This window comes from Mustela putorius, unplaced genomic scaffold (genome assembly GCF_011764305.1).
Source record: "Mustela putorius furo isolate JIRA1106 unplaced genomic scaffold, ASM1176430v1.1 tig00003983_pilon_pilon_pilon, whole genome shotgun sequence".
In the NCBI taxonomy this organism is placed as follows: Eukaryota; Metazoa; Chordata; class Mammalia; order Carnivora; family Mustelidae; genus Mustela; species Mustela putorius.
In genome coordinates, this window is record NW_025422123.1 from 2,926,664 (window position 1) to 2,949,919 (window position 23,256).

Below are 23,256 nucleotides of genomic sequence, written 5' to 3' on the forward strand. Positions count from 1 at the left end.
TAAGCATATCCTAGAACCTAGAATTCCATTTCTGTACCTGTTCATAGAATGTTCATAGCAATATTGTTTTTCAGCCAAAAAAAAAAAAATCCACCAACAATGGAATAAATAAATGCATTGTGATATTTTCCTATAGTGGAATATTATACAGCAGTACAAATAAAGGTATTAAAACTATATGTAGGGACATCTGGGTGGCTCAGTGGGTTAAAGCCTCTGCCTTCAGCTCAGGTCATGGTGCCAGGGTCCTGGGATCGAGCCCCGCATTGGGCTCTCTGGCTCAGCAGGGAGCCTGCTTCCCCCCCTCTGTCTCTGCCTGCCTCTCTGCCTACTTGTGATCTCTGTCAAATAAATAAAATCTTAAAAAAAAATGATATGTACATCAACATCAATGAATCACAAAATTTAATGCTGAATGAAACCAGAAAGTCACTGAAAAATGATTCTATTCTATGTGGGACAAATAAATACACGCAGTAATAAAATGAGCAATGATAAATAATACATAGAACTATCCACCATTTTAAAGTGTACAGTTCAGTGTATTAAGTACATTCATATTGCTGTATAACCATAACCACATTGTTTAGATATATATTCATAACTGATCAAATTTGAGGAAAAATAACGGAGTGATTAGCACCAAATTGTGGAGAACAGTAACTTTTTGTAGGTAGGGAAGGGAAAGTGATTAGAGTAGGAGCACACAGAGGACTTCTTTCTGTTAGTCTGTGGGGTGGGTCTTGAGTTTTTATCTTATGGTTATTTTTAAAATGTGTGTGTGTTTGTGTGTGTGTGTGTGTGTGTGTGTGATGAACAAAAAAATTCTCAATAAAAAAATGTTTGCATGCTAAGGAAACACATATTAAAGAATGAAGTATATTATATGTCTTCTATATAAATATCTATTTAAAACTCTCATCTAAATAAGTAGTTTTGTGTCCTAGCAGCTAGCAACATGTGGAACATCAACAGGAGGCAAAAGTGCCCAAGAAAATTTAAAAAAATTAAATATGTTGGGTTAGCAATGGTGTGCAAAGTTGGCACAAATCAAATAATAATATGCTGTCTAAAACAAAAAGAAAGGAACAATTGACAAGCAGGGAAAAAAGTAAAACATGATCATTTTAATCACACTAATATGTTTGCTATTTTAATTGCACTACAATTGGTGCCAGGTCATAGGCCGGGGTGTGTGTTGGGTGGGGGAGAGTTCCCCTCATCTGATGACTTCAGTACTCTTGGGTAAACTATTAAAAATCTTATGTCCCAAAGAAAACAAGAAGAAACCTACAGAAAAGAAACAATATGATTAGAAGGCAAGAGGGTCTGATTTATGAGGAAAGATTAAAGGCTTTAAGCAGCACAGTTTGGCTAAGTGATGACTAAAAGAGAGCATGATAACACTCCGCAAATATTTGCAAAGCATATACCAAGGAGGGAGGATTTGTTATTTATCTCGGTGCAAAGTTGTTAAACTGGCCATGAATGGTCGATGTTAAGGAGAAGGAAATTCAGGCTATCAGGGAAACTTCCTGGTTGAAAGGTACGAAGTCAAGAGGCTGACTCCCTAAGAAATAATGGCAACTTCACTACTGGAGCTTTAGTTAAAACAAAATTTGGCTCATGCTAGAGATTCACAGGAAAAGAAAGGCTTTCTTCGATCAGGACAAAGTATTGAGACTAGGTTTTCTTAGTGTTATTCCCGAGGATTAAACGATTCTGAAACATTCTCTAAGACATTTCAGAAATTTGAACCATTACATTTATGAGTAAAAATTTAAAATAATCGAAATTCATATTACTATCTGATAATTACTCTTACCATCCTCTTCTTGTCTTTTTGTTTTACTTTTCTTGTTTTTCCATTTGCTCACTTTTATATCATGAACTATTTAAAACTTTAAAAAGGTACAGATAAAATGTAACAAATAGCCATGTATTAACCAACCTGATTGAGACATTACACATATGAAATACAAAAGCGTCCTCTGTAGCCTTCCCTAATCTTGTTCCCTTCCTTCCCCCACAAGAAATAATGTTCTTTATTTAGTTCACACTGCTCCCATTTAAACCTCTAAAACTTAATCCCATATGTAAATACGTTAAAGTAATATATGCTATTGCTTTAAAACTGGTACCATACAGTATGTATCCTATACTCAATGAGTTTTCTCGCTCAACTGTACGTTTCTGAGATGAATCTAATTTGATTCTTATAGATTTAATGCATTCACTTCCAAAGCACTGTAGTATCACCTTGTATAGATATATTAACATTTATTCTCTCACTGTATTATAATGGACATTGATTTTCCAGCATTCTGGGATCACCAACCACACTCCAATGTGCCTGCGTGTACACAGTGTGAAGCTTTCTCCAGGAATGCAGTCATAAGTTGTGTGCACCTTTGTCTTTACTAGTGACTGTCCCTCGTATGGTTCCTTGGAGTTCTTTTGCTCCATACTTGTAACAATGCTTATGTTCAGACTTTTTAACTGCTGTTATTCAAATAATAGTGGAATGATTATTCATCATAGTTTTAATTTGCATTTTCCTGATTAAAATTTCCCTGATTGAGCTGAGCCTTTTTCATATGTTTATGGAGAAGAATGGTATTCAATATATTTGTTAGCCATATGTTATGAAACCTGGTCAGTTAGAAGGGGTGCCATGAACACACCCTACTATTTCTAATTATTTTTTTCATCTTGTGTGAATTGCACGTTCATATGGAATGCTATATTTCTATTGGGTTGTCTCTTTATCATGGAGTTGAATATTTTAGATATTCTAAAGCAGCGTTATCTGACAGAACTTTCTGTGATGATGAAATTGATCTATGTCTGCACTGTCCAATACCGTATGTGGTTATTATGGACTTGAAATGTAGCTAATATGTCAGAGAAACTGAATATTTTATATAATTAATGTTACATGGGGCTAGTAGCTACTATATTGCACAGCATAGTTATGAATATTAATCCTGTCACTCATCTATGACATATGGATATCCAATTTTATTTACATATATGAAACCATATATGCATATATTTGCTTTTGTGTTCCTTTTTCTTCCTATTTAACATTTTCCATGTCATTAAAAGAGACTCTAAATAAGTGAAATAATATTCAGTCCCATAAAAGTCCTATAAATGATGTAAGCATTTCTTTATTAGTAGTAATTTAGGGGCACACAGCTTTTTACAGTAGCCAATCACAATTTTTGCATGACATTTTATAAGCATTTTCTCTTACTTCTTTATGTGAGATTCATGCAAAAGTGAAGCTGTGGGAGAAAGAGTATGAACACTTTAAAGACCTGATACAGGCCTTGCAACAGTTTTCCAGGGTGTTTGTTCAGTGTTCACCAGAAGGACATGAAAGAGCTTATCTTACCAGACCATCTCCACCATCATAGTAATTCCTTAATATTTGACAATTATATAATTAAAAAAAATTTTTTTTTGCTTATTGGCAGTACATCTTTTCATGCATTTATTGGCCTTTTCTTCTTTATGTGTATTTTCTATTCACGTCTTTTACTCTGTTGTGTTGTCCTCATATTTTTCTATAAATTGATAGGATTTCCTTATTAGTAGAAGTATTATCCCATTGTCATATTTGCTAAAAATATTTTCTCCAGTCTTTCTTTTGACTACAAATTTTATATATGATGCTTTTGATACAGAGTAGTTTTTAATTTCTCCCTTCTATATTTTTCCTTTGAAATTTCTTAAATTGTTTTCATCTTAGAAAATGGAATCATTCAGAAATGAGGTAGATATAAATGTTCCCTTCTAAGTATATTTTATATTCAATAATTTATATGAAATTCATACAAGGAAGGAGATATATATTTTTTCCAAAATAGTTCATTTTTCTAACTTTATATGATGAAGGATTTTATTTATTTATTTGATACAACATCTTCTTCCAAAAAGGACATAAGACAATTCACTGAAGAAAAATTTTTTTCTCCTTCATTGGGTGCAATATCTCTTTGATTGTACAGTAAACTCTTATGTATACTAGGGTCTTTTTTCAGGTATCTAATCTTGGTTGTAGATTTGTTCCACCTACAGTTGAGTCTGTATCATAGTGTCATAATATTTTGATATCTCGCAGACAGGTCCATTTTGTCTATTCTTGTTTACCTTTCTCTTAACTATTACTTTCTGCATATTGTTCTAGGTCAAGTGTACAGTCATTTTAATCACTTCCAAAAATTAGCTACCCACTCAAAATTGTATTGGGGTATTATATGTCTAAATTAATTTAGGAAGAATTGGTACATTTATAATATCTAGCATAACTATCCAGGAATGGGATATGTGTTTTCACTTAAAATTTCCATTTAAAGTAAAAAGTTTCTTCACAATGAAGGAAACAATCAACCAAACTAAAAATTAATCTACTGAATAGGGGAAGATATTTGCAAGTAACATATCTGATAAAGGGTTAATATTCAAAATATATAAAGAACTGATACAACTCAATATCCAGAAACAAATAATCCAATTTAAAAATGGGCAGAAAACATGAAAAGTCATTTCTCCAAAGAAGACATACAGATGGCCAACAGACACATGCAAAGATGCTTGACATCAGGGAAATGCAAAGCAAAACTACAATAAGATATTGCCTCACACCTGTCAGAATGGCTAAAATCAACAAAACAAGAAACAACAAGTATTGGTGAGGATCTGGAGAGAAAAAAAAAAAAAAAAGCCCTTTGACCTGTTGGGAGCAATGCAAACTGGTGCTCCCACTAGAAAACTGTATGAAGGTTCCTAAAATAATTGAAAATGGAATTATCTTGTTATCCAGGAATTGCACTACTGAGCATTTACCCCCAAAATACAAAAACACATGCACCTTTATTTATAAAAGCCAAACTATAAAAACAGCCCGTGGATAAAAAAGATGTGATTTGTGTGTGTGCATATATATATGTATGTACATATATATATGCATATATATACGCATTGATCTATATATATACATACATATATATGCGTATATATACGCATGATAGTCTATGTATGTATATATATATGCACACACACATATATACATATACACATATATATGTATATACATTATATATAAAATAGATTATTCAGCTATTAAAAAGAATCAAGTCTTGCCATTTACAACAGCATGAATAGAGCTAAAGACCATAATGCTGAGTGAAATAGGTCAGTCAGAGAAAGACAAATACCATATGATTTCTCTCTTCTGTGGAATTTAAGAAATAAAACAAATGAGCAAAGGATCAAAAAGGAGAGAGAGAGAGACAAACCAAGAAACAGAATCTTAACTACAGAGAACAAACCGATGGTTACCAGCTAGGAGGATGAAGGAGCTGGGGGATAGGGATTAAAGAGTATAGTTACCATTATTTTTAAAAAATAGATTTAAAAAAATAAATAAAAATTTCTTTTATGCCTGTATTTTTTTCAAGTAGGTAATAAGCTTCTCTTATTATGGTTGCTCCTAAATATTTTGCATTTCTTCTGGTTCCTGCAATTTAATTTTATAATGCCCTACATTTCTTGTTTTTCATAGAGATTGTTTCCACCTCTCTTAGTAGGGTATCTATGAGAAAATTAAGTCCTATAGAAAAAGATTTGAATGACCACTTTCAGAATTTTCCTAAGGATGCTATTTGGCCAGTACCATTCTATATGCCTAACTTGTTCCTTACATACCTATAGTCCTTACATACAGTGAGTCCCGAGGGCTACAACTCTGTGGCATCCTGATTGAGAAGAACTGGGGCTTTCTTTAAGCTCTTCAAACTCTTCTTACCCCATGACTTTTACTCACTACAGATAACCTAACTGACTAATAATACCTCAGAGAGAAATATAAAACCACAAAACTACCTCAATTTCCTGCCACAAAATCTACTAATCTACTTGCAACTGAACTTAAATTTTTCCTCTTCCTGTTCTAATGAGAAAAGTGTTCCTTCCCTCTAGAGCCGCTTCCTCCACTCTGAAGCTCTTCCCTGGGCTCTCAGCTTTCCCCTCTCTTTTATATCTCCAGTCTCGCCTCTTTATTGGATCTATCTTACCAACATTAGAATGATAGTCTAATCATCTTTCAAAATTAAATTTCAAGTCTTCCTCCAACTATCACCCTCGACTTGGCTAAATCTTCTACATTCACTGACACTTCCCACTTATTTCACAAACCAATCAAACCCCAGCTCTCCACTGAAAAGTGTTTTTCCCAAAGTCATTGATTCTCTCCGGTTAACTAATACCATAGACCTTTTTCAGCCATTGTCTTCATGAACTTTTAGCGCCATTTTGTAGCAGTAACCATTCCCTTCTGTTGAAAGCATTCTTTCGCCTCTGTGCCACTAAATTCTCCTCTTCCTTTTCTTACCTCTTTGGGTTCTCCTCAGTTATCTTACCAACCCTTATCTTTTTTCCCTGCTTTTCACAACTCTTTTCTTATGGCCTCTTCCATTATCATTTGGGTTTTTCCCTAGACACTTTTATCCATTACCATGGCTTCAAACCCCATCAAAGTAAATGTCTAGCTAAGTACTCTGTTCCAGTCACATACTCAGCTGCTCACTGCAAGTCTATACAGAATATTTCATAAGCACTTCAAATACGGTAAGTCTCAAACTGAACCCATTATCTTTTTATTCTTTCTGCCTGCTTCTTTTCCAGTTTCCTATCTAAAATCACCCACTTTTCTCCATCCCTAGAGCTATTATCCTAGTCCAGATATTCTCATCCAGATTTATGCATATATCTATGACAGGATGCTCCTCTTGTCTGCCTTCCCATATAGCACTCGTTGACATTTGGTAAGATCTGAGGCCATTTTTGGTTGTCACGTTGGGGAGGGTGTGGAATTTGGTGAATAGAAACCAGAGACACTGTGATGTTGCTAAACATCCTTCCGTGCACAGGACATCCCCCACAGCACAGAATTATGCCACCCAAAATGTCAGTAATACTAAGTCTGAGAAACATTAACCTATGCTGTTACCTCTATTCTATCCACTGGTCCTCTCCTCCCCAAATCCACTCCTCCAAACCCTCACTTATTCTCAGTTCTTTCCTTAAATGTCACTTCTTATGGGGAATGTCCTTAACCACTTCAACTAGGTTAACACTTATGATACCCTTTGTAATTACGTATAATTACTTTTTTAAAAGATTTTATTTATTTATTTGACAGGCAGAGATCACAAGTAGGCAGAGAGGCAGGCAGAGAGAAGGGAGGAAGCAGGCTCCCTGCTGAGCAGAGAGCTCGATGTGGGTCTTGATCCAAGGACCCTGAGACCATGACCTGAGCTGAAGGCAGAGGCTTAACCCACTGAGCCACCCAGGTGCCCCACATATAATTACTTTAAAGACATGTTTTCCTGCTACACTGGAAAAAAGCAAATCTGTCCATTCACTATTTGTCCCCTAGTACCTTTAACTCCATATGCCTAGACATTAATATCTTGCCCATAAGTTTTAAAAAATAGAACTTTATTCAAAATATTTTAAAAAGCAAATACAACTGTTGTAAATTAGCAATGCTAACACCTATTTTCCCTACCTCACAGTTATCAGTGTTCAAATGAGCTGAAGTACATGTAGGTTTATACTGAAAGTCTCACGTCCTGAGCAAACTATGATGGCTGATCACCTCAGGTACAAAGTAATTTTTTAAAATTTCGACTTTGTTAAACAAATATTCTATTATCATTTTTTAAAGTATTTGGGGCAGTTCTGAGTCTTTAGGATGCCCTCGTGTTCATTTCTATAATCATCACAATAACGATACTCTATTATTGTTTCAGGTGTCTTTGGAAATATAGGCTGTGTAGCCTAATGAAAGTATTATATTTTAAATTTATTAACGAAATCTGTATCTGCCTTTGTAGTGGACTCCTCTGAGGAGGAAACAGTACACCCGAGAAGCACTTTTTCCTTTATTCTGTAAAGTGAGCCTTGCCATACACATGTTGTAAGAGCTGATGGCTCACTGGCACCAGCAGCCTCATCAAAGTGGTAGAAAGAACACCTGAGAGAAATTACTTAAATTCCCTATTGACATAAACTTCAGTCAACTGAAGTGTATTTCTAAGTCAATATTTTTGCACTTTCACAATTGTTTATCTAATAAAGAGCTATTATTTCATTGATAAAAAGAGCAATCTAGAGGATTTTATTATGTAATTAGCCATTAACTGTATTAAAAGCATTGGTGGGAAGAAATTGGTCATTTCAAAGGGTTGGGGGTTTTATATTATTTCTTAAGGTAATATGCTTGCATCATTTGACCAAACTAATGGGTTTACAATTTACCTCAGGTTCAGATTTACCACACAACACATTGTCATGTGCCCTTAGTTCTGTGGCACCTCTTTTTAATGATTAGATAACTTAAGGATAATGAAGGCCTTATCGTGTGCCTAATTAGCCATGCAGTCCCTAATGGTAGTCTAACTCATTTAGATAAAAGCAGTTTGCTGATTTGTTCCTTGGCTGGGGGTAGGGAGAGGAGTCTAGGGAGAAAGTGCCTGAGTGTGTGCGTGCTAGAGACACGTACCCTTTCTCCCTGGCTCCCACCCCATCTCCACATTGTAGAAGAGATCAGCAAACTGCCTACACACACACACACACACACACACACACACATGAGGTTCAAACAAACCACAGCATAAAATTTGGGCTTCTTGATAACTATTAAAGGTTTTGTCTAAATGGGTATATTCCAAATACCAATTTCTTCCATATCCCCAGCTTTAGGATTTCTGTTTATATTTAAATGGAAATTTCTTAGATCAGGAATGGTCTTTTTTTGCAATCTCTTAAGTTTCTGATATTAGGCAAGAATAACTGAAAAATTTCCCTTCCTAGGCTAACTGGAAATTGTTCAGTATGTACATGTAAAGAAACATCAATTGCCCCAAATCAAACTTAGCTCTGTCTGAAGTTCTCAATCATTCAACAGGCTCCTCAGAAATTAACATTTTTTGGTATATTTGCCAGCAAGGATGGTTAGCACTTATTGTTCAGTTTGCAGTACATGTTATGGCAGACACAAATAGAAATTAAAATAATTCTTACCTCATTCTTCAGCTTGCTTCCAGAAAACCTTAAAAATCAGTACATTTTCATTAGTTAAAATAGAAATATAAAATTACAGCAATCAAAGAAATGCAGAAGGCCCACTAAAGTGGTGACTTCGATCATGATTAGTGAAATAAACCTGGAGAAATCAGTTTGATTTTCAAAGAGACCCACACATTCTTCTCAAGTTACTTAAAAAATAAACTATTAAGGGAAAGTAAAATGAAGAATATTTAAGGAAATCAGATAGGATCTGATGCAAGCAAAGCACACTTGACATGAAATATTTATTTTTGTCCCAGCTATACCTTCATTTTCCAGTAAATACAGCCAGTAAGCCACCATTATGTTCTTTACCACATCTGAGTTCATCTTGGTATGACTTAGGTGACCCAAATGATTTTTTTATACAAGTTACTTTACTTTTCAAATTAATTTATTCCTTTGCAAGCTAAGAGCAGATTACCATAAGTTAACATGCAGATTTAATTATTCAGAGATCCAGTATTTAAAAAATAATAATTGTATAGTATCACTGGTTTTGTTGGATGTCACCCCACTTATTCATGACCTCCTTTTGATAGCTAAGGATAGATTAGAGAAGTGTGTTCTTTTATATTCATTTGTGTTTTTTCTTTCATACAGATTCAGCAGGTCATTAGCTTTAACTCACTTAAGGTAAGCTGGTATTCAAAGAATGTATTATTAGAGATGACTTATAATAAACTTTTCATCTCTGTAAGGTGTTGATCGAGCACATAGATTTTTATTTTATTTTGTTTTGAGTAGGCTCCACACCCAGTGTGGGGCTTGAACTCAGGATCCTGAGATTGAGTCAAACGCTCTATCGACTTCATGAACCAGCCAGGCAACCCAACCTCACAGATTTTTAAAACAGTTTATCCCTTGGGGGAAAAAATACATTTTTCTGCCTATATTTTATCGAAACCAGCCTGAAAACAGACCTAGTCTTATGAGTAAATACTAATTTAAAAGCAATTCTGCTTCCTTGATTTCTCCTTTTTCATCTCTCTGGGAGATCTTGTTCACTATCAATTTCTCATTAATGATAGCAATTATATAAATTCCCTGGTAATCTAGACCACATCGTTGTAAATGTCCATACAAAGTTGAAATTAAGGTCTGATGCTTTAAAGAAAACATTCCAATAAACAAAATGAGAGTCTTATTCAATTGCTATTATGCATCGGTAAAGAAATGCAGAGAACTCGTCTTGAAAAAAGTAGAACTCTACCTTGTCAGGCCCTTTCCAGAATAAACGGAGTGGTAATATGCACTGCTCTCTTTGATGCCAATCCCATAATAATGATACCTAGAGCAAGGACAGGAATCGGCTCTGTGTTAATGAAAGCATTTTTTGAAGGGGAAAAGGAAACTAAAGCATAGTTGAAGGAAAGCACAAGTAAGAACTGCAACCCCTTTATCACTTCCTTTCCTGATATTTTTTCAAATAGCACCTTAATGTGCTAAATCCCCTTGATGGTGTTTAGCCCTACTTATGGTCATATTTCTGGCTCTGGGATTAAAAAAGGATCCCCTTTTTTAATCCCCTACGAACCCCTAAAATAAATTGGGTTTCAAAAACCAAAACATTTGTCAATGTAGACATTTAAATGTAGTCACCTAAATTTGTAAATGTCAGCACAGGCTCCAAGTATACCAAGTATCTATCTGCAAACTGCTGTTCAATTTGAACATAGTCAGTTGAACAAGAAAATGATAGGTTTCCTTTACAGTGTATTTAATGGATGGAGAAAATAGTATGACATTGCATGGAGGAAGACACCAATGTCATGCACAGGGATATGTATGGAACATGTGATCCTCCAAGTTATTTTCCTCATGAGGAATGAGAAGTCCAATTCCTTGTCATTTTCACTTCAAAGTTTTGAGCAACAATGAGGGGAAAACTATGTCATGAGTCAATGGAAACATGCAACATGGAAAGTAACAGTGTTACAAATAATTTGTTATAGATGTGTCTATGGATCCTGAGCTACAGACAAGAATAGCATTTCATCAGTTCTCAAGTTGCAACTCATTCTTCTCAACTGCAGAATTCTGACTGATGATATACCCAAGTACAAACACTGCAACTATTATACAAAAGCTCATCAAATAGTGGGGATTGAGGAAGTGTGGCCAACACCAGCTAACTTCCACATCCCCTCTTCTTCCCCTCCCATAACCCATGCAGCAGCAGCACTTGCTTCCTTATCTATTGTTTCCATTTGCATTCATCTAAAACCAGGTAAGGAATGAAATAAACAGGAGTAAGGGGCTTTCCATAAGACTTCAATGTGACCATATTTAAAATTTTATTACTTAGCATCATCACCTGGGTTTGAAGTGGACAACTAAGTGAAGGATCTGTTTCAGGGGCCCCTTTTCTGATCTAACGATAAAATAAATAAATAAATAAATAAATGGCTTGGCAGAGCAAATTCACCCCTAAACATTTTCAAGGTCTAGGACAAGAGTACAAATGAAAGCCCAATACCATATATTTAAGTATTTAAATATAAGTCAAGCTAACAAACCACTCAATAAAATACCCCTGTTCTTCTATCTTGACAATATACCTCCATGATGATCGGGTAGGTGGGTTTGAATTTAGAACTCTTCATGTGTGAACATGGTGGTGGGAGAAGAGCCATCCTCAACCCTTCTCTTCCCAGGCCCTGCTCTTCTGTTCACTATGAGGAACCTCTTGTGAACACACAGCCTCCATGTCCAAGATCAATCCAATCCTTCAACCACCACCACCAAAGAGCTATTACCTGTGGTCACCTTTCAGATCTATTTAAACTGGTGGAGCACGGCACCCTTTTCAGGATGGGCCGGGGAAGAGTCCCACATAGGAGGGAGAAGGCAGGCGTGGGGCTGTTTGGACAGAGAATTCTGGGGCCCCAGGGACCTGCAATGTGGGCTAGAAAGAGAATGTGGTCTTGCAGTGGACATATTTACTCAAGCTATGGACCCCTAGTCTCCTGAGAAAAAGAGCAGTGGGAGAAGGGCCAGCAGAGAGCCTTTCAGACTGTGAGGCCCAGAGATGGCTTCTCTCCCAATAAGTTCTAAGGGCAAAGAAGTCACTTTTAATGACCCTGCACTACTTGAGATGGAGAAGAAAGAATTTTTAAATATGAAAACAAAAATTACATTTATTATAATAAACATATTTGAGAAATGGTAGGAGGGATGATCAAGGTAAATGGAGATATTATCTGAATTCTGTGAACTGGGAACAAGTTTTCAATACAAGGACAATAAGGAGTCTGTTAACCTGAGCAGAGGAGGTTTATAATTGTTCCTGTTTTACAGTATCTAAAATAAGAAAATCTTAGAGTAGATGAGGAAAAGAAGAACCCCTAAGGTATATTGGAACAGAGTATATTGGAGATGAAGGAAGGATTAGAGCGATGGAAACTCCAAAATATGGACCTGACTTAATTCTCCAGTGAGAAATTAAAAGAAGGAAGCTTATTTAAGTCGCAAAGACCTTACTCCAAAACAGCTATAGATAAGGAGAAATACCTAAAAACCACAAAAAATGAGCAGATTTAGATGTTATTGGGCCAAGTATATTAGAATTAGTTAATGAACCTAAGAGTCTGAAATAAGTATTAATATTTTCTTGATTAAATTTTGGAACAAAGATAGCAGAGGGAATGTCTTTGTGTTAAAAGAGATAAAGCAAGGGATGTTTGAGAAAAGCGGGATCAATTATAATGGAAATATATTGTAATTTCATGTTCTCTGGCACAGTTCTCTATTTATTCTATAGATGCTAGAGTTTAAATAACTGTATTTTAGCCACTTGCTAAAGTAATATATGGTAAGCATTGTTTTAAAAGTTGATCATTTTCTTTTATCAGAACTTTGATCTTCTTGTTTCTCATCTATGATCCTTTTTTCAACATGCACATACTATCATACTATGGTAAGGTGGTTCTTCACGCAGATTGGAGAAGAAATTACCTTGCCCGGAGGTAGACAAAAGCCTAGGACAAGTAGAAAGGATAAGCAGGATTTGAACAAGTATTAGAAGACATACTGTGTCTTGACGACTATGCTAGATGTCAATACAATGACAAAACAGACATGGAAAATCAGGTCAGGAATGTGCTTCTCTACACCCTTGTTCATGGCATCCTGAGCCATACCATTTGCCAGTCATGGAACACTGACCACACTGACCAATACTGGGCATATTTTACTTCCATTTTTTAAAATCACCTTATGGTCACTTTTAAAAAAAAAAGCTGCACCATCCTTTAGGACTCAATAATATTGACTAATATGAATTTGTAATTTTTTTGTACTGATGACTTTTAAGAAAAGGGTATTCTCATGACACAATTCATTGGTTCCTTATTTTTCTAATAGGACTGTATTATTATGCCCCCTCTTTTCCAGTCATTAGGGAAAAACATCTTCACAAATGGAAGTATGGGGATGCCTGAGTGGCTCAGTGGGTTATGCCTCTGCCTTTGGCTCAGGTCATGATACCAGCGTCCTGGGATGTATTGGGCTTCCTGCTCAGCGGGAAGCCTGCTTCTCCCTCTCCCACTCCCCCTGCTTGTATTTCCTCTCTCGCTGTCTCTTTCTGTCAAATAAATAAATAAAATCTTAAAAAAAAAAAAAAAACAGAAGTATGTAATGCTTCCAACTACATTCAGAGTCTAGATTTTATACCTTACCATACCCCTGCTCCAACCCCAGCAAAAGAAAATCCTTTTAAAACACTGTATTTTAAAGATTTCATTTATTTGTTTTTGCTAGAGAAAGAGAGAGACAGAGCAGGAGTAGAGGGGAGGGGCAGAGGGAGAAGCAGACTCTCCAGTGAGCAGGGATCCCAACCTGGGACTTGATCCCAGGACACTGGGATCATGACCTGAGCTGAAGGCAGACGTTTAACTGACTGACTGACTGAGCCACCCAGGAGCCCTAAAATGCTATATTTTATTCACGGGCCAAAAGTAAATGACACTATCAACCCAGACACAACTGAGCACTCTGTTTCAACTGGCTATGTTGCCTTCATACTTGGGAAGCAAAAGATACACACACACACACACACACACATACATATAAGCAAAAGATATATAGATATATACATATATACATATAATTTTGTATTTCAATTTTGTTTGTAATTAGAAATCATTAAGTGACGATGTTTTGAATATGTTTGCACTCAGCGTAAATACTCCTAGCTCAGCATGAATCTTATTAAGCAAGCATTGATATCTAACAGGAATCACCAAGACTGACACCACTGATCTGGATTTTTCATATTTGATAATCCATATATAAACAAAGACCCTTTCTATAATGTAAGCTCCCTATAATAGAAATCAATAAACATTTGCTGACTAAATAAATGACATGAAAAAATTTAGAAGTAACTGCATTATAAGGAAAACTTTACAAACGGGAATTTTTCAATGAAGGCCATGCATCTTGTATCAGATACTTAAATATATTAGCACAATTTTAAATTTGGTAGAGATTAAAGAATTTCTTGTCTAACATGGTGTAAGAAATATACTAACTCCTTTAACCTTTTTATAGGTTAAATATAAGAAATATACTAACTCCTTTAACCCTACCATGAGCACTGTTTAAACTAATCTATTATTGTCACAATTACTTGCTCTCCACAAATCATGTGTTTTCTCGCCTCGGCACCCTTACTTGATTGAATACTTCACTGGGAATGCCCTTCTTCCTTTCTGTCATGGTTTCTTAACTTACACCCCAAGGCATAGCTTTAATGCATGAAGCTTGCCTGGTTTCTCAGATGAATCTAATCTCTCTGTCCTTTAAGCTCCTCTCCTCTCTTGGCCATTTATCCTAGGTAGCTTTATACCTCATACCACTGGTGTGTCTCTACATGGCTTAGCTGTCCCACTAAACTATAAGGTTTAGAGGAAAGGAACTGGATCTTTTCCTTCATTGATACTCTCCTTAGAAATTACTGTATAGAAAAACCCTCGCTTATTGAAGGATGAATCAATGTCTCGTGATAGAAATTTAGACCCTTATAAAACACAGATTCCCTTATAGCCAACAGTTTCAATAACGGCCTTGTCGTATCAAGCATTCCTACGTCACCAGTAAAATACTGGGGTCAAACAAGCGTGGTATAGCTAAACAATATGTACAAAGGACATGAAGTCAGTGTATTTAAGCAGAAAGACTATGGCCAGGAATATAAATCTTAATATTTCGCAATGACCACTGTAATGCTTTAGCACTTTCATATCTAGTTTCTTCTGGAACCTATAAAATAAATAATCTTTCTCCCTTAACCTTCCTTTTAGTCTACTAAATACATGTTATCACTTGAGTGATGATTTAATGTCTTTGAGAACAGAGAAGAGATAATAAATGAGCAGCTCTGTCTTCCTAACAGCTAAAGGTAAACCTCATAAAACCAGGGAGAGTAATTTCATGCAAAGCATACATGGATTTTTCATCTCAAGCCCAACATTTTACAACATGATTTTACTGTTAATATATTCCCCTAAAATAAATCTTGCTAGGAAATATTTGCCAGAAATATTCCAGTACAACAAAGACATATGGTTGGTGCATGTCAAATAAAAGGTAAGGGTTGCACAAGTGTGTGCTAGCTGGTTATTTTAATTTATATACCGCTACCCAATGCTGATTCTGTGGGTTACTCTGAATAAAAATTTCCAAACATTTCAGTTTTTTCTCTATATATGATTCGTATCCATTTTTATTTAAAAGGATATGTGATAAATGTTTAAAAATCCTGGGTATGACTAGCTTATTTCTCTCAGAAAATTTGCATAATACAAGGATCTTTGTGGGGCGCCTGGATGGCTCAGTCAGTTAAGGGGCAGCCTTTGGCTCAAGTCATGATCCTGGGATCCTGAGCCCCTTGCTCAGGGGGAACCTGCTTCTCCCCTGCAGGCCATTCCCCCTGCTTGTGCTTGCTCTCTGTCTTTCTCTCTCATTCAATCTCTCTATGTCAAATAAATAAAATCTTTTTAAAAAAATGCAAAGATCTTTGTGATTATCTAATAAATTGTGTTCATTCATTTGTGTCAATTGCCCTTAGCCTTATTTCAAATGACAGATACCATTTACATTTGAGCAATAAAGATTTATTAATTAGTTTTGAATGTCTGCATTTTGAGGTGAACATGTTATAAAATATAAAAAATTTTTAATAGGACAAATGAAATTATTGCCGCTCTTACTACTAAAGTATTTACATTGTGTCTAACACTTTTCTTCATTTGCTGATAAATTTCTACTTGCCCCTATAGTTTTTCTTTTCTAGTTCAGTCATTATATAGAATTCCTGAAACATATGTTTCCACTGAGCTAGTAGCCCCAATGTTAGTTTACACTACACAAATGATCACTGATAAGGAAATGATGGGATTAAGCTGTTCAGGGACTTGCAATAACTTACTATGATAAGAGCAGCTGCCATATCAGTTTTATTAACCCACTAAATCACTACTAATAAATAAGATAATAGCTTTTGTCCATCATGTCTGAAAACCAAGATTCAACTGATCAAAGTCTACAAGAAATTAAAATGTAACTTCAAATCAAACAGTCTACTGTGTACATGAAATCTACATGGTGGTCTCCACTGTGTTCTCCCTTATTCTTCTGAGCTTTTCTGAGCAAGGGTGAGAAACAGGTCTTCTTTCTTCATCGCTATGTCCCTGGGGCCTAGTCAGCACCGATACTGAACAAAAATGCTCATTAAATAAATGAATATTAATAGTGAAAAATTTTTGATCCCACTGTTTGCATCTTAAAAACTTTAGCACCATGCTTTATACACTGATAAAAATATCAATGGATTGATTATTGATATAATCCATTCATGACATGATAGGCAAAAATTACTTTTCATTAGTTACTCTTTAGTGCCTATCTGATTTTGTTTCAGTTACTTTTTCAAAACCCAGATTTCGAAAATACTGCACAGAAAAAAAAAATCAAATGTATATTTTGGCATTGTTAGTAAATCAAAGAGAAAACAACAAAAAACTCAAAAAACTCAAAAGTGAGTTTTTATCTTGGTATTGAGAATGTGTGGAGTCTGCCACTGGGGCTTCTTGGCAGGGAGGGGATGGTGACTGTGAAGGAAGGGACAGAGAGCAGAACTTTGTCTCTGTAAACTCACTGACCTTGTCCCCAAGGTTCACTCAGGTGTTAACTTTTAAAGACCTTCTCTGCCCAACCCTCTCCCCCCATAACCAAAGGCAGCAATGGCTTCTTATGTAGAACATGAGACAGGCCCCTGGAAACAATTATTCAATTTTTAATTGTTTCTAATTTTGACATTGCATGATACCTGGTGATTTGTGGTATCTACCTAGTGATTCTGTCCATTTGGATTATTTGTTTGTTTTTATTTTATTTTTTTTTTTTTAGTTTTTATTTATTTATGATAGAGGGCAATATCAAGAGAGGGAACACCAGCAAAGGAGAGCTGGAGAGGGAGAGCAGGGAGCCAGATATGTGGCTCCATCCCAAGATGCTGGGATCATGACCTGAGCCCAAGGCAGACACCTGACTGAGCCACCCAGGTTCCCCAGGGTGTTTTGTTTGTTTTTAATGTATGTTTTATATATTTTATCTCTTCCTTTGGTTCAGTAAATTTTTGCTTCATTTTATCTAGTTAAACTTTTTCATCTTTCACTTTCATGAGGGGCAGCGTGTGCAGAAAGGTGGGGAGTGAGGACCAATCATTTTAATACTCAGTTATGTCAGAACTTAGAGAAACAGAACCTGAAAACAGAAACAAAATTCACTCCTGTTTTTTAGATCCTACTAATCAATCTCTTCCTCACAAAGAACAGTGTTTCCCCAACTACCAGATTTTATACAGGGAATAAAATTTGAAGAGGTTTGATGAACCCTAAAGGTATCCAAGGACAGTTTTAGAAACAGTGGTGCTATCTTTTGCCCAGAATACAGAAGAATCTTTTGAGTTAATCATGATCTAAAATAAATTGTTTGAAGGACTCAAATGAAATGACTGGACATACTTTAGTTATTCTATGACATTTGGGCAAAAATTGAGAGCTTATGTTTTTAAATAACAATCATTAGGCAGCTGTATATTATTATATTTTAATATATGATCCACAGAAGTAAAAATAAATCAATACTAAATTTATTTATTTTTTAAAATAATTCAATAAATATCTAGTGATATTATAAACACTACTGCAATAAAATAAGTTTTGCAAAATAATGGTAAAATTTGGAGAAATTATAAATTCCTCTTTCTCCAAAATATTCTTACTTCTTCATTCAGTTTCACCAACTCATATTACTATAGACATAAAATATTCTTTATATTTTTTTATATTTTAATATATTTTTATATTTCTATGGACACAAAAATATTAAACTTTTGAGATATTAACTAGTCATTAGAAATGATGACTATAAAGATAACATACCAACATAGAGAAATGTTCAGAACAAAGATTAAAAGCAAAAAGTAAGCGTGGGGGCGCCTGGGTTGCTCAGTGGGTTAAAGCCTCTGCCTTCGGCTCAGGTCTGGGATGGAGCCCCACATCGGGCTCTCTGCTCAGCAGAGAGCCTGCTTCCCTTTCTCTCTCTCTGCCTGCCTCTCTGCCTACTTGCGATCTCTCTCTCTGTGTCAAATAAATAAATAAAATCTTAAAAAAAAAAAAAAAAAGTAAATGTGTGGTTGTGCCACACATTTGTTTTTATATAAAACATAAATATCTCTAAATAAATATAAAATAATTTAAAGTGCCTTATGATTAAGGCTTCAGAAAATATTAGCTGTTTAGGAGAGCTTGGGTGGCTCAGTTGGTTGAGCAAATGACTTCTGCTCAGGTCAGGGTCCAGATTCCCAGGGTTCTGGGGTCAGCCCTGTATAGGGCTTCCTGCTCACAGGGGAACTGGCTTCCGCCTCTTCCCCTGCCCTATATTCGTACTCTTTTTCTCTCTTTCCTTCAAATAAATAAATAAAATCTTTAAAAAAGAATCTAAAAGATTCTGAAAGAATCAGAAAAATCTGATACATTAGTAAGTTTTTAAAACAGATTAGGCAAAAAATGAAATTTATACCTCAAAAAATCAAAAATTCAATTAAATAATTATTGTCTTGATATGGCTGATATGAGGTGGGAAGTAGGATTTACTAGTTGACAAAGCACAAACTGTAGAGTCAGATAAACTTTGACTTAAATGCCAACATTGTTATTTTACAGCATGTGTGTGGCTTCAGGCAAGTCAATCATCTTTGAACTAGTCTTCTCATTTGTAAAATACAGTAATTCCATCTTGTATTGTCACTGTAAGGATTTGAGAGTGTGTGGTTGTGAGTGTTCTTGTGTGTATGTGTGTGCAGTGCTCGATAAATAGTAACTTTTAATTGCATTGCTGATTTTGGGATAGTTTCATATTATCAAGGACAGTCAGGTTGAAAGCATATTCATTTCTCCACCCATTCCTATACTTTACTCATTTAATTCTCACAACAAACCTGTGATACAGACACTGTATACCATCTTTACTGATGAAAAACTGAACAATTCATCTGGTGTCACACAGGGACTATACATGGAAGTAATAAAATAAAAGTTCAGAATTGCCCAACTCTAAACTTCATGCTCCTAACTCTAGGCAACTCTTAGAAATAAATAAAGATGGGAAAACTATCTGGCTAAGAATAATTACATCAAAACATTGTCAATTGCAAGATACACAAACTTTCCATCTCACTGTATCATTCAACATCCTCAGTTTCCCTATGGAACATGCCTTTTCCCCAGGATATCAAAATACCATGAATATAATAAGCAAGCTACAAAAAGCAAATGGCATATCAGGAAGGTAGGAAAAAATTCAAATTATTAATGCTTCCCTCTTGGGCACATCTGCTTTTAGATGTCAGATAAATTGCCTGAAGTTACCACATATTGTTACCTAAACCTAAACGCTGGAGCCTCAGAGTGTCACAATGGACACGGTTAATGATTCATCCCTAATCCTGAAGGCTCCTTCTAGGATTAATTGGCTTTCTCTGCAGCCTGCCTGCCTGTCCTCCTGCAGACCCATGAAGAGGATTTCTCTGCATTGCTTTGGCTCTTTTCCTACTACTTACCTACGTCAAACACTATCTGATCTTTCCTCCACCTACACAAGTCAGTAGGAGTCAAATTCATTAGAAATCAGCCAGTTAAACTGATTGAACTTTGAAAGATAAGTCCTGACTTGGTTAGAAGGGAAGAACTTACTTAGTGGCTTTCAATCTGGCATTTTATCACTTCTTCTCAGACCACAGGTTGTTAACATTAATAGGAATCAGTTAAATAAATATTCATCGATCATCTGTTATATAGCAAAGGTTATGAAAGTGAATGAAACAAAGTCTCTATCCACAAAATAGTATCTTTTGAGGGGGAAGAGATAAGTTAATTTCACATTAAGATAGGTACGAATGAACTGCTCTGAGGGCACAGAGAGGGAGCATACAGTTGAGGGAAATTGGAAGGGGAGATGAACCATGAGAGACTATGGACTCTGAAAAACAATCTGAGGCTTTTGAAGGGGCGGGGGTGTGGGAGGTTGGGGGAGCCAGGTGGTAGGTATTATGGAGAGCACATATGGCATGGAGCACTGGGTACAGTGCATAAAAAATGAATTATGTTAATTCATTTAATTTCTGTTAATTCATTTAATTTCTGAAAAGAAATTTAAAAAATAAATTAATTTTAAAAAAAGAAATCATATGATCTCCCTGATATGAGGAAGTGGTGATGCAACATGGGGGCTTAAGTGGGTAGAAGAAGAATCAATGAAACAAGATGGAATTGGGAGGGAGACAAACCATAAGTGACTCTTAATCTCACAAAACAAACTGAGGGTTGCTGGGGGGAGGGAGGTTGGGAGAAGGGGGTGGGATTATGGACATTGGGGAGGGTATGTGCTTTGGTGAGTGCTGTGACGTGTGCAAACCTGGTGATTCACAGACCTGTACCCCTGGGGATAAAAATATATGTTTATAAAAAATTAAAAATTTAAAAATAAATAAATAAAATTATGCCTGGGTGGGGGGGAAAGAAATCAAGAGATAAGTAAAAATTCAAAAGAAGAGGGAGTTTATGAGGCATTCTTTTCAATGGGTAAGCTTTCAACATACCTGCAAGAGAAAGGGAATTTTCCATGGAGGACGACAGCGTGAACAAACGAATGACATCTGAGGAAGAGGCAGAGGGTACTGGCCCTAATTTGATGGGAACACAGGTTCCATGCTGAGAAGTGAGAAGCAGGTGGTAAGGTAGGCAAATGGCTTGTGACTAAACCATAATGGACCTTGAATGTCAAGGTGAGAAAAATCTGCCATGAGCTGCTAAAAGTTTCAGAAGGTTGATTTCAAGAGTTGTATTAAGTGGACTGGAAAAACAGAGTGAAGGCCAGATTATGAAAGTGAGAATGGAGAGAGACCCGTTGAAGAGAATTCATAAAGTGAGATTTATTCTTTCTGGCAAGTGACTAAGGCTGAGCTACCCCACTGGGCGGCTCCTGGACACACGTGAGTACTGACCCCCTGAAACGGGACTAATCTGAATGGAGATGTGAGCTCGGTATAAAATACAGCCTGGAGCTCAAACGCTTAGCAGAGAAAAAAAGAGAGCATAAAATATCTCAAATGTTTTTCATTTTGATTACTTGGGGAAATGACAGCATTTCAGATATACTGGATTACATGAAACATTAAAATCAAATAAGATCTGTTCCTTTGTACTTTTTCCAATGTGGCTACTAGGAACGTTTGAAATAAATACGTGGCTGTGTTGTATTCCATCCGGCAATGCTGAACTAGATGTTAAGACAGGAGAAGATGCTGCATGAGCTAGCAAATGAATAGCAGAAGATGGAAGAGGAGTTATCAGTGTTGTGACAGGGAAACCCTGGGAAACACTTCATACACTGATTTATCTCGAGAAGGCTCTGTCAGCAGGTTCACACGCTAGATGGGTGCCAAGGAAGATGACTAATGGTAAAAATGAGCCATGGAGTTTCTGTTCCGGTAAAGACAGGCACTAGGACACAGGCATGGGAACACTGGTCAGGGAAGTGAGCAGAGTTGCTCTTTCAAGGAACAGCAACGAGAAGCAAAAGAACAGAGCAAGTGTGAAGAATCTAGCAGGTTTGAGATGATTTTATTTTTATTAACTGGAAGAGACGCGAATATGCTTGTAGGCAGAAGGAGAGGCAACACTGAAAACACAGAGGGCAGAGGCAATCATGGACGAATGAGAACCTAAAACTGGGGGTCCTACCGAGATGGCCACAAGAGAAAAGAAAAGCTGAAGCTATCAAGAGAGAGATCTTACTTTATGTTTCTATCTACATGAAGAGATGACCAAAGAAGTCATTTGTGCAGATCATTTGTCTTGAAGGGAAGAGAAGAAGATGTTAAGAAGTCATTACCTGGAAAAGAAACCTAGAGAAAGAACCCAAATCATGCTTCAACCCCTGGCTTTGGCCTTGCCTTTGGGAGTGCTGTGGGTTCCATCTGGCCACTTCCTTAGCTATGGGCACTCTCCTTTCAGGACACCGATGCCTTCAGTCGTGGCCTTAAGATTATGACCATGGTTCATTTACATTATTTCATCAGAAACAAGGATGTATTACAATTTCCAGTATAAATTTTGCTTTTTAAACGTCATTCTAAAATCCACTTTTTTCTCTTCTTAGTTCTTACAATTGGCGAAAATCTGCTTCATCAAGAAGAGAATACCTGCTTCCACTCACTGATAAAGACAATCCTTAATTTTACACGTGTCAGTCCTCACATACAGGTATCACATATCACTGATACATGCTCATCAGCGGGTCTTACTTTGAATGGCCTCTGGTTCCAAGTCGCCGAGTTGTTAAGAGGGGAAATTTCTGGCGAATTGTCTGAAAGGAAAGTCAATCACTTTAGTTTTTAGGAAGTATGTGGTTCTATTGCAAGCAACTTGTAACCAATTAATTAGAGAAAGTAAATGTTAAACTTTGAGTATATTTAGTCTGGAAGAAGTAACATCGTACATATACCATATTGATAAGCAATAATATATTATCAGAGGCAGGAAGATA

At 36.1% G+C, this 23,256-nt stretch overlaps 1 protein-coding gene across 1 annotated transcript in view; it reads right to left on the reverse strand.

Moving 5' to 3' along the window:
• RFX6 (regulatory factor X6) overlaps positions 1-23,256 on the reverse strand; it is a 61,116-nt gene that overhangs the window by 32,466 nt on the left and 5,394 nt on the right. The window contains exons 4-6 of the mRNA XM_004740074.3: positions 23,015-23,076; positions 10,355-10,432; positions 9,097-9,124 (exon numbers count right to left, since the gene is read on the reverse strand). Of these exons, the coding sequence (XP_004740131.1) occupies positions 9,097-9,124; positions 10,355-10,432; positions 23,015-23,076 (168 nt within the window). The remainder of the gene's footprint in view (positions 1-9,096; positions 9,125-10,354; positions 10,433-23,014; positions 23,077-23,256) is intronic.